The sequence below is a fragment of the Lacerta agilis genome, chromosome 9 (genome assembly GCF_009819535.1).
Source record: "Lacerta agilis isolate rLacAgi1 chromosome 9, rLacAgi1.pri, whole genome shotgun sequence".
In the NCBI taxonomy this organism is placed as follows: domain Eukaryota; kingdom Metazoa; phylum Chordata; class Lepidosauria; order Squamata; family Lacertidae; genus Lacerta; species Lacerta agilis.
Window position 1 is genome coordinate 38,870,500 of NC_046320.1, and position 16,662 is coordinate 38,887,161.

Sequence of the window (16,662 nt, forward strand, 5' to 3'; positions counted from 1 at the left end):
TGTAGCCTACTTCACTTTTATGAAGAATCTGGGTACACCCTGTGGCAGGAACCCAGCGAAAATCAACACTCTCCCTATCCTACCCGTAGAACCAACGCAACAGCGCGGGGGAGGGAAGGAGAAAGTTATGTCCCGGAGCCACTGATTTCTGCACACCGAGTTCCGTGCCCGGTGAGGAAAGCTCTTCTCTTTGAAAGTCGCCAGCGGAGCCCCGAGCGCGTCCCTCCCGCGCAAGGAGCGAGCCTGGCAGCAACCGGAGCCGGGGGGGGGGGAGAGTCCCTCTCCCTCTTTTCGGGGGCTGGCTTACTCGGCGAGGGAAGTTTCTCTCGCCGCTTTCTGCTGCAGGGAAGCGAGCCCTTGGTTCCTGGGTGGGCCGCGGAGGGGGGCGAGGGTGTTCCTGGGCGGCGCGAGGAGCTGCCAGCTCCCACCCCCTCTTCGCCTTCCCTTTAGTACCTGCGGCGGGCAGAGGCCGAGCCCAGAGCGCCCCGCACCCAGCAGCGCGAAGGAGCCGGGGGTCGTGCACCTTGCCTGCCTCACACGCCACAGGCGCAGCACGCCGTCCTGCCCTGTCGCCGGGTCCCAAAGCCCGCCGAAACTCCGGCGCGCAGCTCGAGGGGCCCCAGCAGCGGTCGCCGCCGAGGAGGCGCAATGGCCGGAGCGACGAGGCAGATTGGGGCGCTGCTGCTCCTGCTGTCTCTGTACAGCCTGGCGACGCCCGGACACGCGCAGCGGCAGCCCGAGCCGGTCGAGCCGTCGCTTCTCCTGCTGGCGGCCGAGGCAGACCCGCGCGCGCTCGACGGCGCCGCCACCACCGCAGCCGCCATCCTGGTGGCCAACCGGGGTCTGCGCGTGCCGTTCGGGCGCTCCGTGTGGCTGGACCCGGCCCGGGACTTGGTCCTCCGCGTGCAGCCCGGCGACAAGTGCGTGCTGACGGTGCTGGAGAGCGGGCCTCCGCCGGCGCCTCACCGCCCCGGCGCGCTCTCCCCCAAGCGCTTCCCGTGCGCCTTCGGTCCCGGCGAGGTGAGGTATACGCACTACGGCTCGCGCAGCCCCGGCCGCGACCGCCTCAGCCTGCAGCTGCGCTACGACTCGCCCAGCCGCACCCTCGTCGCGCCCTTCACGCTCGAGGCCGAGGTGCTCTCGCAGCAGCTGCGCCTGCTCAGCCGCAACCTGCCGCTCACCGTGGAGAAGCTGCGCGGCCTCAGCCCGCCACTCGACGCCAAAGTGCTGGCCTTCGCCGAGCCCGGGGATCCCGCTCGCCGCTGCCGCCTCACCACGCTGCCTTTCCCCGCGGGCAGCGGCAACCACCTGCCCGCCTACGGGCGCCTCGTGGACTCGCGCGGCCGCCCCCTGCCGGCGGGCTACAGCAACGAGTGCGGCCGCTTCCTCGACGACGGGATCCGCTACGAGCACACGGCCACCACGCCGTCGCCCAACCGCGACTACATCCCCATGCGGGTGGAGCTGCTGCAGCAGGACGGCGGCGACGACTCCGCGGAGAACCCCGGCGAAGTGGAGTATTTCCAGGTGGTGGTTCGCATCCGGGAAGGCGCCGAGAACACCCCGCCCAAGCCCAGCTTTGTGGCTTTGCTCATGATGGAGGTGGACCAGTTTGTGCTCACCGCCATCACCCCCGACATGTTGGCTGCTGAGGACTTGGAGAGCCCATCTGACCTCCTGCTCTTCAACCTCACCTCGCCCTGGCCCAGTGCAGGTGGGCTCGACAGGGGAGCAAGCGATGATCCCCACTTGCGGGGTTATTTGATCAGCACTGATGACCCCAGCCGGCCACTCACTTCCTTCACCCAGCAAGAAGTGAGGGAGCTGAAGATCGCCTACCAGCCCCCCACAGTGGACTCTGACCACGAGCGGCTCTTCCAGCTGGAGATGGAGGTATTGGACCCTGAGGGTGCCTCCTCAGAGCCGTTTGCCTTCATGGTGGTGGTGAAGCCTATGAACACATTGGCCCCAGTGGCTGTTTTTAACCGAGTTGCTGGGCCTCAGATGATGCTTTTTGAAGGCCAGTCAAGGCCACTTTCTGACAATCTTGAAATCAGTGACGAGGACAACCTGGATGAGGTGAAGGTATGGGTTACAAGAGGGCTGAAACATGGTGAACTCAGGGTTTTGGGTGTGCCACCTGGCCGCCAGTTTTTTACTGCAGCAGAGTTGGGGGCTGGTCAGGTGATCTATCAGCATGATGGCAATGAGCACAGCTACAGCGATAACATTGTATTCCGCATGGGGGATGGACGACACCAGGTGGAGTTTCTTTATCCAATCACTATTGCCCCAGATGATGACCAGCCGCCCATCCTCAATGCTAACACTGGCTTGGTCCTAAGTGAGCACCAGCTGGTCCAGATCTCTCCCTTTGTCCTCAGTGCTACTGACATAGACTCTGAAGACTCAACCATTCGATTTGTGCTTAAGGAGATTGAAGGATCTCCAGATACACCCACCCATCAACGTCTTGGTGAGCTTCTGCTGCGTCAGGCAGAGATTCCAGTTTCTTATGAAAAGGAGGAGGATGTGGTGGGAGATCATAGTGGGACATCCTCCTGGCACTTTGTGGAGAGTGAAGGTGTGTATGAGAAGAAGGTGACTGAATGGCTGCAACAGGACATCTTGGATGGAAAGTTGTTCTACAGACACACAGGGCCTCATAACACCAATCTAGTGATGGACCAGTTTGCATTCTATTTCCAGGATGATAATGACCCCCCAAATCAATCTGATGAGCAGGTGTTCATCATCAAGGTTCAACCAGTAGACAACCTGCCCCCAGAATTGTATCCAGGAACCACCTTGCAGATGACTGTTCTTGAATATCAGGTGACCCATTTCCGAAAGCACTGCCTGCGATACACCGATTTGGATGCAGATGACAGGGAGTTGAGATACATTTTGCTCACACCACCAACTGACACTGACGAAAACCACCCCGTACTGGCTGGAGAGATTGTGTTGACTGACAACCCTTTAATGTCCATTACACATTTCACTCAAGCACAAATAAATCACCACAAGGTGGCATATAAGCCACCAGCCCAGGAACTTGGGATCACCCCAAGAGTGGTGCAGTTCACTTACAGTGTAGAAGACACGGCAGGTAATTCTGTGCCAGGCACCTTCACGCTATTCCTTCAGCCAGTGGACAATCAGCCCCCTCAAATCACCAACGCTGGCTTCACTGTGTCTGAGGGGGGCAGCTTTCTTGTCACCAGCAGTCAGCTAGATGCCACTGATAAGGATACAGACACAGACAGGATTGTCTTCACCTTAACTGAGGCACCTCAGCATGGCCATCTGCGCTACCTGGAGGAGGGGTTGATGGTACAGGGTGAATCATTTCTGTTAGATGACATTGCTAATGGTCGCATATCCTACCAGCATAGCGGTGATGAGCACACAAGTGATTCCTTCCAGCTGGAAGTGAGTGATGGGGTCCATCAAGTGCCAATCACTGTTAAGATCGCTGTTCAGCCCGTGGATGATGAGCGTCCTAGCATCACTCTCCCTGGTAGTAATGGACTTTTGGGGGCCTTTATTGATGTGCTGGAAAATAGTGCCACTGAAATTACTACTTCTCTTATCCAGGGGACAGATGAGGACACTGATGAACTGGCCTTAACATTTATTGTGGAGGACCCCCCCAAACTAGGCGATATTTTAGTGGATGGGGTGCCCTCTAAGAGATTCACCCAGCAGGACCTCATAAGTGGGACAGTAGTCTATGCTCACACTGGTGGGGAGATTGGTATGAAAAAGCGGTCTGACGCTTTTAATCTTACTATTTCGGACCTCTCCAGTGAGTGGGTGGTGGGAGGCAGCACAGTGGAAGGAGTGCGTGTTAATGTGACTATTTTGCCAGTGGATAGCATTGCTCCTGAGGTTATGGTGGGGGAAGAACCATTCACTGTTTATGAGGGAGGAAAAAATGTTTTAAGCTTGCAGCTGCTGGATGTGGCAGATGTAGACACCCCTGGAGATGACATTCTGTGTACCATCCTAATTCAAACCACTTCTGGTTACCTGGAGAATATCTCTCCAGCCCTTGGGTCTGAAAAATCCAGGGCTGGGACTCCTATTAGTGCTTTTTCCATCAAGGATATTCGTCTTGGGCACATCAACTATGTGCAGAGCATTCACAAAGGGGTAGAACCACTGGAGGACAGATTCACTTTCCATTGCTCTGATGGTATCAACTTCTCACCACACCAGTTCTTTCCCATTGTCATTATCCCAACTAACGATGAGAAGCCTGAACTGTTTGTACGTGAGTTTGTGGTGCTGGAAGGGATGAGCTTGGTGATTGACACTCCCATTCTGAATGGTGCTGATGGTGATATCCCTCCAGATGAGTTGCGCTTCTTTATAACTGTTCCTCCTAAGCATGGGCAGATTGTTAACCAGCTAACCACTGGTACTGTGTCTGTACACAATTTCACCCTGGAAGAAATCCGTGAGGCATCCAGCATTGTGTATGAGCATGATGACTCGGAGACTAAAGAGGACACTTTCAAAATCCAACTGACTGATGGCCTACACACCGTGGAGCAAGAAGTGTTAATTATGGTCATCTTAGTGGATGATGAGACACCCAGGATGTCTATCAATGATGGACTAGAAGTGGATATTGGTGAGTCCAAAGTTATCACTAATCGGGACCTCAAGGCCACCGATATAGATTCAGAGGACAAGACGCTTACATATGTTATTCGCTTAGTACCCAGGCATGGCCTTCTGCAGCGCATGAGCAAAGAAGGAGAGGTGTTAGGCAACATTACACTGGGCATGAATTTCACACAGGATGACATAGACCAAGGTTGTATTCAATATATTCACACTGGCCAACAAGGAGTCCGGGACTTAGTTAAGTTTGATGTCACTGATGGCATAAATCCTTTGATAGACAGATATTTCTACATTACCATCAGTAGTATTGATATGGTCTTCCCTGAGGTGATCAATAAAGGAGTGACTCTGAAAGAAGGTGGGAAAGTGACACTCACTACTGACCTCCTCAGCACAAGTGACATTAACAGCCCAGATGAGCATCTCCAATTCAGTATCACCCGTGCCCCAAGCAGAGGTCATTTGGAGAACTCTGACAGCCCTGGTGTTCCTGTCACTACCTTCACTCAGCTCCAGCTAGCTGGAAACAAGATTTATTACATCCACACTGCAGAGGATGAGGTGAAGATGGATAGCTTTGAGTTTGAAGTGACAGATGGCTATAATCCAGTCTTCCGCACTTTCAGAGTCTCCATTACCGATGTGGACAATAAGAAGCCAGTTCTAACTGTCCATGACCTGAACATTCAGGAAGGGGAAACCAAACTGATCACCCCATTTGAGCTTAATGTAGATGATCGGGACACACCTGACCATCTACTCCGTTTCATAATTACCCAAGTCCCTGTACATGGTCAGATTATTTACAACAATAGCTACCCTGTGACCAGCTTCACTAAACAAGACTTAAATGAGAACTTGATCAACTATAGACATGATGGCACAGAAACAACTCACGATAGCTTCTCTTTTACTGTTACTGATGGGACCCACTCAGACTTCTATGTTTTTCCTGACACCATCGTTGAAACACGTCACCCGCAGACGATGAAGATCCAAATCAATTCCCTGGACAATGGGGTGCCACAGATAGTAGTGAATAAGGGTGCCTCAACTCTGAGAAATATTCCAACTGGGCACCTTGGCTTCTTGATCACTAGCAAATCCCTGAAGGCAGAAGACAGAGACAGCTCACACAAATTGCTGAAATACAAAATCACAGATGGGCCAAAGCATGGACTTCTCATTCATATTGGCCTAGGAAATGGAAGTGTTAAAGCCTTTACTCAAGGTTAGTGCTAATTGACTTCCTACTTACTTACTTACTTACTTACTTGTTTCTTTGGAATGTTAATTTCATATAAATAGTTGTAGCCTTTAAGATTGTTGTTTGCTTTAAGATCTTGCATCATTTACAGATTCTAGTCAACAAACCACTTGCATTGTAGAAGGCATGCAGATTTTAATCCATTCTGGGATAGATGGTGTTTGATGAGTGGCATATATAGGTGTATTTGTAAAATGACAAGTATTTTGTTAAAGAGCAGAGCCACAGCATACATTTAAAGTACATTCAATGCATGTTTAAAGCACATGACCTTTTCTTAAGAATCATGGCAACTAGTTTCCCCTCACAGACCTAAAATTCCCAGTACCCATAAACTCCACTTCCCAGGATTCTTTGAGGACAGTCATGTGCTTTAAATGTGTGTTGAATTTGCCTTAAACGTACAGTGTGAATCTGCCCTTAGCTTCAGTCCTCAACCAGCAAGGGGTGGGGGTAATATTACTGTCTTTGTGAAGTGCTTTGAGCAATTACAATGCTAAATATTATTTGTGGCTTCCTCCCTCCCAGTAGCACTATGATAACATAAGTCTGAATGCCAACAAGTTGTGTAGTAGCTATATACAACCTGTTGGCTATATAGGCACTGTATACACCGGTATGGACACACAAAAATAACAGCATCCAAAGAGCCACCCAGGTAGCTCTGTGCCCAAAGAGCATAGGTTTCTTGAGCAGCAACCTTATGGCATAGCATGCAACTTTAAGAGGCTGTTTCTGTACATCAGCCTTCCCCAACCTGGTTCCCTCTGGATGCTTTGGACTACAACTCCCATCAGCATCAGCCAGCAAGGCTGTTGTGGATAGGACAAATGAGAGTTGTAGTGCCAAACATCCAGAGTACACTAGGCTCCTTTTGTGGTGGTTGCCTGGTGTTCAGAGGAAAGGAAATGCTATTGGGTGTGCCTTGCACAGTCCTTTGGTTCCTGGGCAGGTGCTCAGTCTGAAGATAAAATTTAAGTGGATGTGGGTCACAATCGTAAAATCCCAGGTAGGGAAGATAGTGAATCCTGGAATTGTAATCTAAACAGCTCTTTGAAAAACAGAATTACTCGAGTCATTGGCTCAAGTCATGGACTTGCGTTTTAAGATCCCTTTTTAAAAGTAACTTTTAAGTTTCTCTTCATGTTTCAGTCTTTAGCACAAACAAAAATACCCATATTCAGCACTTATAGTTTTGTTTTTAAATTTGTGGTTGGTTTGATTTGAGAATTGTTGCTTGCATATATTTTTTGTGTTGTATTTCGTATTGAAGAGGGTGATATTGTGTAGCCAAAATAAAATATAAAGTCTGCAAAGAACATCTGCAGGCATATTCCTTTTAGAAGTTCAAACTACTGAGAAGTCTTTGGTGTCAGCACTGTAGCGATTCAGTTACTCACGTGGCTTTTTTCTTATCCTGTTAGCTGATATTGATGACATGAAGATCTGCTATGTCTTGAGGGAAGGTGACAATGCAACTAGTGACATGTTCTACTTCTCTATTGAAGACAGTGGTAAGATAACACATTTCTTGTTGAAGTATACACTAAAATCAACACGGGAATATTGGAATCAGTTAAACTCATACACTTTCTATTGGGAATTTGATAATAGTTTTAGGTGCAGTTTTGCCAGAAAAGGGGGAGGGGGTCCAGCTGAGGTTTACTCAGAATAGACCCACTGGTATTAATGGTCTTGAGTTAGTCATGTGCATTAATTTTAACAGATCTACTCTGAGTATGATTAACATAGAATGCATACCATGTATTCTGTATATTTTTCTTAACCTAAAACAATGCATGTTTATTTATAAGCAAGTTCCCCTGTGAATAGTGGTGCTTCCTCCTAAGTATGTGTGCATGGGATTGCTGCCTAGAGGTTGCCATTATCTTCGGCTTGATACTGCAGGTTAGGGACCTGGAATAGGTGGCAGGATCCCCCTGTTTGCACTTCTGTCTCTTACCTTCACGCGATGTTTTTGGGCTACAGCTCTCGTCACCCCCAACCATTGGCCATGCTGGCTTGGGTTGGTGGGAGTTTGAGTTGAACAACACCTGGAGTGTCAAAGGTTCACCTGCTGCAAATGATTCTCATAATGCGGGTTGTACAGTTGGTTAGGTGGGGGGTGGTAAGGGATAACTGCAAATTATGTTGTGCATTTTATGTTCCTTCTGCAAGTACTTTCCCTATACTTTAAAACCTGGAGCACAGGCTACTTTCATGCGGCTGGTCAGCGACTGATGTGACAAATTAAAAATAATAATAACTTTTTTTTAATGGTGTGTATATCAGTTGTTCAAAACAGGGGCTGTTTAGGAACATTGGAAGCTGCCTTGCACCAAGAGCAACCATTTGGTCAATCTAGCACACAATTGTTTACTACACTGAATGGCACCATGTCCCCATTAATTCTACCCCTACATGAAAATGCCAAGAATTGAACCAGATACCTTTTACATACAAAGCTTGTGCTCAGACACCCTGGCATCCTCAATTTTAAATATTTTCCAGGTGTCTCTAACCTGTATCATTGCCATAGTGCCTGGAAAATTTGCATAACACTAGGGATGCAGGTGGCGCTGTGGGTTAAACCACAGAGTCTAGGGCTTGCTGATCAGAAGGTCGGCGGTTCGAATCCCTGCCACGGGGTGAGCTCCCATTGCTCGGTCCCAGCTCCTGCCCACCTAGCAGTTCAAAAGCACGTCAAAGTGCAAGTAGATAAATAGGGACCACTCCACTGGGAAGGTAAACGGCGTTTCTGTGCGCTGCTCTGGTTCGCCAGAAATGGCTTTGTCATGACCCGGAAGCTGTCTGTGGACAAACGCCGGCTCCCTCAGCCTATAGAGCGAGATGAGTGCTGCAACCCCAGAGTCGGACACGACTGGACCTGATGGTCAGGGGCCCCTTTACCTTTACCTTTACCTAGGCCTTCTGAAGATGCCCTTGCACAAGATTCCAGACATCTCTGTCTAATCATTTATTGGTTGGTATAACTGTTTTTGTGCTTTCTATAAACCACTGCCTGTTTCTTTGTGCCATAAATTTCTCTGCATTCTTTGTTCTGCCTATGCAGGGAAAGTGCTCTGAAGTCCTTGGCTGTGCATATGGTGATTGCTAAATATTTATATAGTGCTCTCAAGGTATATGTTCTTAAAGAATAAATCAAACAGAAACCTGCTAACTGCATGCCTTTTAACACTAGAAAAGAAGAATTAAAAGGGGGAAGGGAGGGATTTAAAAACAGTGTGGAAAATATGGAACATGTTAGAGCACATACTTTAGTAGTAACTCAAAGCACACTGTCGGTTGGAACAGTAGTGGAGCACGAAGGCAGTCCATGTGATTACTTTTGTGCCTTCATTTTGCTCCCAGACTTCCATAAAATTTATAAAATTTTATACAGATTGCAACTTTAAATTAGCATACTAAAAAACAAATACTTCTGCTAGACACATATCTACAATTGCTGGCTATTTAAATGATAAAGAAAATAATAGACTATAATTACTACTCTTGCAAATCAGACGGTTCCTTTGATAATTTAGGCTGCAGTTGTGTGAAAACACTTCCCAGAGAGCATATTTGATGGGGAGACTTCCACATAAAAATGCACATGATTGTGTTGTTTCATAAGAAATTTGTAATAAGATTCCAAGTTTCAAAAATGCCCATTATTCAGGCTAACTTTTATACTAGATCATGATAGTTTTGGAGCGTACAGACAGCTGGCTTTATCACATTATCTAGTATTATATTCCTAAAGCTCAAAAGTAAACTAACAAGTTGTAATACACTTGTGTTCCTTGTGCAAGTAGATTGACCTTCTTTATCTCTAGTTTTATGGCTGTTTACATCCACAGGCAAAGGTGTTATTATTGTGTCACAATTTACAATGCATCTGGATGGAGGTTGCATTCCACCGGATGTTGTACAGAGACAAAACAAAATATGATACCTGCTCCATACACTTAAATATATGCTTTAGCTGTCAAGTTTCATGGCGGCTTTACAAACATACAGCTGAGATGTAAAGAACTGAATAACCCTTCAGAAGAAGATAATTAAGTAAAATGTATGCTGTTTACTAATGAGTCTGAAAGTCAGCACAGAGGTATTAATAAATATGTAATTTAAAATGATAGGTATATAAGCAAAATGTTGTTAAATCAGATTATATTCTCAATTATACATATGTGAGCCTAGTGAAAGTGCACCAGTGACATAGTTAAATTGTTTGGATCTAGCACTGATTAATGTCATATGACACAGTATTCCAGGGTTCCAAGTACCAGGTTTGAGTGGCTAACAGCTGGGATTGTCTGGAACGAAATCATATGTGTTTAGCAGAAATCCCTTAATTGGTTTGAGGCCTGTGAATATAAGTGATAAGGTGATACTGAAGCGGGTAGAAGGTGATAATCTGTGGCACTGGTTTTGAAAGCTGGAGGAATGAATGTGACATGAGTGTGAACATATCAATGCTAGATGCAAGCGTTCATGATCCTTTATGGGTGGCTAGTAGATGTTGTCTTTATGCACATTCTTTTCCTACTCCAGAGAATGTAACATATAACTCCATATTTCAGCACTGCACAGGTGTATAATTCTGACACATTGTTAATGCAGGAACAGGAACATTGCTGAAAAGGGAAGTTTGAGAAGTTTCATTCTGTGAAGCCCAAGATCCCAGGTAGACTAGAAGCAGTAGCTGTCAAGGATTTACTTTGGCCAGGTGCAATTAGCCTTGTGCTGATTTTATTAATCAGCAAAGCCCAGGTGCTGTTAGTTAGGTTCTGGTGACTAAGTTGTGATTGGGTTGGCTGGCCACCAGACTTTCACAGTTTGGCAAAAAGACCCTATTAGTTCAGCTTTACCTCCCAACATAAGTATGTCATGCTCCTCCAAAAGGTTAGTTTTGAATCCAGTTCCAAGAATGTCTTCTAATCCTGTTTCTTTTGTATGTATTAACGGGTAATTAGAATTTAGACATTAACTTTTCTCGGTTTTATATTCTCAGCTAAAAGTTTGTGTAACTGAGAAGCTTGCCTTATTTTAAATAAACCTTTAGGTTTTTTACCAGTCTGGGTTGTCACTTAAGAGTTGCTTCATGCTAGATTCAGTTGCCTGTATTTGTTTTCTATCATAAATTGTTATCTCCTGGGCCGGAGAGGGCTTCTCCCCCACTCCTAGACTGCAGCTTGTTAGTAATGGCTTGTGTAGCAGGTGTTATAATGGTGCAGATGTGGGATGAGTAAGGCAGAGACGCTTTAATCCAGTAACTTAAAAATTTATAATGAATAATAATTTTTAGTGTTTATATAGTGCGTAAGAGTATTAAAGATGTTTCAAATACATTTGCCTTGTTTTCATGACTCGGTAAGCCAAACTATGGTTTACTGTGTTTGTGCAAACATATGGACTTCCACAGAGGAGCTTGCAACCCCTTTGTTCCTCCTTAATCCATTTTTTTGCTTCTGAGACAAGCTAAGGTTGGGCTCAGCATCTAAACCTGGGCATGTAGCTAAGTTTGCTTTTCACTAACCACTAACCTCTCCATGTCGTCTGTAATTGTGTGAGTAAATGACCAGATGGATAGAGCTACAATCTCAAGTAGGACTGTATTAGTGACAGTTCTGAACTCTGGAATTACCCTGGGTGAATTCTGAGCACTAAGAATGTATGGTAAATAATATGCAAATGAGTGCTCTTTGTGGCAAGTGTTTGAGTAGATGCACTCTCTTCAGTCTTTATGCTGTTGTTTCTGTTGTTTATTTTAGAAGGCAAACAACTAATTTAAGAATAGTGCATTTGGTTTCCCCACCCTGCACACCATATTTCTCTTTATATCCTGACTAATAACGGGATGCAGAAGCATTATTTGCTCATTCAATTTGTTAATATAATGGGAGCTGTTGAAGATGTGAGATACAAATCTATTAAAATAGACCAGGCATTCCAAACTCGGCCCTCCAGATGTTTTGGGACTACAACTCCCATCATCCCTAGCTAACAGGACCAGTGGTCAGGGATGATGGCAACTGTAGTCCCAAAACATCTGGAGGGCCGAGTTTGGGAATGCCTGAAATAGACAAATGCATAAAAAGGGAGTAGGGGGGGAAATCCTGTCCAGATTATATTACTTTGAGATATTGCTTCATTGAGATTTTCTTGTATTGGATTTCAAGGAATAAGAGTTCTCTTGTTTGAGTAATAATTCTCTAAGCCATACCTCTGCCGGGTATCTTTGCATCCTTGGCAGTCTTACAGCTTGAAGGAACTTCCTTTTTTGAATGAAGCCAATATAGTAATTAATAGACAAAGCTGTGATAGTGCAAATTACCTTTGTCTGTGCTTTGTCTCTACCAGTGGAAAAACATTGAACCTGAGCCAATTGGGGGGGAAATGGACTGAAAGAAAAAACATATCCAGTCCTTCAGTAACTGCATACAACTGACAAACACAAGTATTTAGTCTGCAGTCCTATACTCGCTTGCCTCAGAGTAAGCCCAATTGAGACTTGCTTCTGAGTATGGTATGTATTGGATTGCACTATTACTTGGTTAACACAAGGAATGCAGTTCTGAATTTAGCTAAACTAATGCTATCTTTACTATGCAAAAGAAGATGTTGTACATACTCTTGCAACCAACTTGCGTTTGTTTTGCGAGTGGATAGATAGGCACATCATGGGCTATAACTGTAATAAAAGAACCAGCTGATCTCTATGCACATCCCATTTATAAGCTGTGCACAAACTTCTGAGGCACAGTCAATGTCACTAAGTTCAGAAGTATGTGCTACATGCAACTTTCTGTTTTACTTAAGGTTCCCTGGACCAGGGTGGTAGATTCATTATACACTAAAATTGATTGAGAAAGCTGGTGTTCAGCAAACACAGTTATTCAGTGGGAGTATCTTAAAATATTACGGTCTCTATTTATTGCAGTTTAAAATATTGCAGTCAGAAAAGCTGGACATTATGTCTAACTCGCTTCTGGTTTTTTAACTGTTGTTTTTTTAAAAAAATTGTTTATAGTGTATGCTACTGATCTTTTTTCAGAGTGAAAGCAGGATATAAATAATATTCAATATATAAAAGTAAAGGACCCCTGACAGTTAAGTCCAGTCGCGAACGATTCTGGGGTTGCGGTGCTTATCTCGCTTTACTGGCTGAGGGAGCCAGCGTTTGTCCGCCCACAGTTTTTCTGGGTCATGTGGCCAGCATGACTAAGCTGCTTTTGGAAAAACCAGAGCATTGCACAGAAATGTTGTTTACCTTCCCACCGGAGCAGTACCTATTTATCTACTTGCACTTTGATGTGCTTTCAAACTGCTAGTTTGGCAGGATTTGGGACCGAACAACGGGAGCTCACCCCGTCGCGGGGATGCGAACTGCCAAACTTCTGAACGGCAAGCCCAAGGCTCAGTGGTTTAGACCACAGCGCCACCCGCATTCCTATTCAATATATAGTCTGCGTTTTAAAATTTACTTTATGGTTACATTGATGTTCAGCATCCTGAGCACTAGCATGAATTGGAAAGACTGCACTAAAATCTAATAGTAAGTTGTTTCTTTCCTTGTGTACAGATTAGACTTTCTATTGCTGTATTACCTCTGTCAATTAACAGGATTTTGTAGAAATTAGGTTTTTATGCTGCTGTTCAGCATACATATTAGGGGAAGGAAAACCACCTGTGGTGATCTTCTCCTCTCAGAAAAAGGATCTATGTAGTTAAGCATTTTGATATATTTATCTGTTTTACTTGATTTAAAAAGCTGTGAAGTGTGTTGAAATAAATGTATTTTAAACAATGAAAATAGTTTCCAATGTAGGATCAGACTGTAGAAACTCTGCCTTATAAGGGAAGAAATCCTGGAGGCTGGTGCAACAGTATAAACAAAAAAAGTATAATCCCCCTTCATTATATACCTCCAGCCGTGTTTAAGAAATATAATACTTTGCAAGGAATACTAGCTAACAAGCATAATGTCTATGCCTGACTTTTCAAAATAATATCCATACTCTCAGTTGTCAAGTAGAATATTATTATTTTTTTTGCCACATAGGAAAGAGCCACTTTCACTGTTAAATGGACGCTATTATGCCACTCCTTAGCCATGACCAAAGTTTGGGAATACATCACTCTGGGTTGTCTGCTGCGAGGAGGGATCACTCAGTGGGATCAGACATGAGGGAATTGCACCCTTTCAGTTTACTCCCTGGAAATAAAAGGGCCAAAAAAGTAGCCAAAAGCTTACTGTCCGTTAGAACATGCTTGCTTTCCTATTCACACACCTGAGAATGGTTGACCTAGCTGGAATCGCTGTGACTGCTATTCATTGACAAAAATGAGATTTTAAAACTCTTGCTCAAAAACTATGCAACATACATTCACCCCAAGTCACAAAAAGCATGCCAAAAAGTGGAATTTTTAAAACATTAATTTCAATTTTCAAAATGATAATGTTTTGCTTACCAGCAAAAAATAGTCAGAATCACCCCTGCAGTTATTTATTTTTTTTAAATGAAGCTGCTGCAACATCATTGTAAACGGATGTGCACTTTGTCCCACAAGTAAAGAATCTGATGTGAAGAATCCAGGAAAATGTGTACAGTGCTGGAGCTTATATAATAACTTCCGTGGGTAGTGTCTTCCACAAGGCAGCTGCCAGGGAATGAAGCTCTGGCACATGCAGAACCGAAAGACGCGCCCCATACACGACAGGAATGAACGGGCAGGTATAAATTGGGTACGATGATGTCTCTGATATTGTTCAGGGCTTTATACCCTTGGAATAACACCATAAATTTGGCCTGCTAGCAATCCTGGCCACGACCCATGCTGCCACATTCTGCACTAGCTACAGCTTCAGGACCAAATGTAAGGGCAACCCCATACAGAGCGCATTGCAGTAATCCTATCATGAGGGTATCAGAGTGTGGGCCACTGTAGCCAAGCTATCCCTATCCAGGAATGACCAAACCTGACATACCAGTGCCTGCTGGCATAAGTTTAGCATTGGGTTCCAATTCAGCCTGTGTTTGAAGTATTGCAATAAGAAGACTTTCCCTCAAATGCTTGAAGTATTTCCACATTTTGGCATTTTATGTAGAAGACATTTGTCTGCAACAGCACATTTACAATTTCACAGAGCATTTTCATATGTGCTACAGTTATGTAACTGCATTTTCTCTGCTGCATTTTTATTTATTATTTCATAAAATTTATACACAACTTGATTGTTTTCTTTTTAAAAAACTGCTCAAAGTGGTTTACAAAAGAGTTTCAGTGTATTCAGTAGGGCTTACTTCTGGGGCTGTGGGCATTGGTGCCTTAGTCCGGATCTCTTATACGGGGAAAAAAGAATGATATACAGTTAAATACATAAAAATCCTTAATGAAAATTGGATTTAAATATAGGACATTTAATGACTGAACATAACATGCTAATGAGTACAGCTAATGCTTTTTTCTTTTGGAAAGAATTGGCTGAACATTAGCTTTTCAATTAGTGCTATTTAAATATTGCAGTTAGAAAAACACCCTTTCCCCTTTACAGTGTTTCCATTGTACGTAGTGAATGGTGTTAAATCTTTGATTTCTTAGCTAGTTGGGATCAGTCACTAAGCCCCTTTCTCAGAGTGCCTGAGATAATCAAGAGACCGTATGCAGGACAAACAATCTTTTCTCCTTTCTGCATCTTCATCTTTCGTCTCTGATTGAGAGGGGCTTTGCTATGTAAGTTGTTAGCACTGAATATATTTTTTGAAAATGTTCCTTAAGCAGATACTTGGTTGCAAGCATCCCTTTGAAGTACGGTAGTTTCAGTTCTTTTTGGAGATAAATGTGAAAATGTGTTTGTTTTGTTTTACGGCGAGGAGTTTTCTGCCTTGTCCAATTACAGCAGTTTTTTTTAAAAAAAATACTGAGAGAATACTGTTAATAAAGTCACCATTTCAATATAGCAAATAGGTTGACTGTAGCGGACTTGTAAAGTACTCTCCCAGTACACCTTTTCTTGCATACATCTAATTTATTCCCTAATTTTTAAATGTGACAATTATTATTTTTTTAGTCCTCGCATACCTACTCAGACACATATTGAAATTAACAAGACTTAATTGCATGTGCCTGTCTCATTGATTTCAATATGCTGCTGAGTTGGTGTGTGTCTGTAGGAATCTCAACCTCAATTTATAGCAGTCTGCTTTCCTAACAGTTTTCCTCAGTTTGGGGGTAAAAGTTCTGCATGGTGTGTGCTTCTGTAATATATTAGATATAATCAGCACAGCTGAATTTAGGCCCAGTTTTTCTGGACATTAATATTCTTGCTCTTCTTGTAAAGCTAAGCAACCTGAGAAAGTAGACGGGTGCTTGCCTTTGCTTCTAATGGCACTGTTTTGATTGCTTTCTAGACACAACCATTTGATGCCTGCCATTTAACTAGTTATGGTTCATACTACAATGTTTGCCTGTATGTGTCCATGACAAAGCGAATAAGAGATACATTTCTATCAATTTGTTACATTTGGAAGCAAAGCTAAATACTTAATTCAAATGCTATTGCTGCTTCTCCCTAATTAACACGTTGCAGCTTGCTCAGAGGTCATTAGTGTTTTAAGCAATATGTCAAATCAATTTCTGTGCTTTCAGTAAAATTACAGTAAAGGTTATGAGGACCTCAGAGTTTATAAGGAGACCACTACACTGATGACCACCCAGGAATAGATGAGAAACAGGGCTGAATCAAAGGA

General features: G+C 44.4%; 1 protein-coding gene across 1 annotated transcript in view; it reads left to right on the top strand.

Moving 5' to 3' along the window:
• Positions 1–648: 648 nt before the first annotated feature.
• The window catches only part of FREM3 (FRAS1 related extracellular matrix 3), a 77,375-nt gene continuing 61,361 nt past the window's right edge, over positions 649–16,662 (top strand). Inside the window, exons 1-2 of the mRNA XM_033160821.1 lie at positions 649–5,869; positions 7,330–7,419. Coding sequence (XP_033016712.1) covers positions 649–5,869; positions 7,330–7,419 — 5,311 coding nt within the window. The remainder of the gene's footprint in view (positions 5,870–7,329; positions 7,420–16,662) is intronic.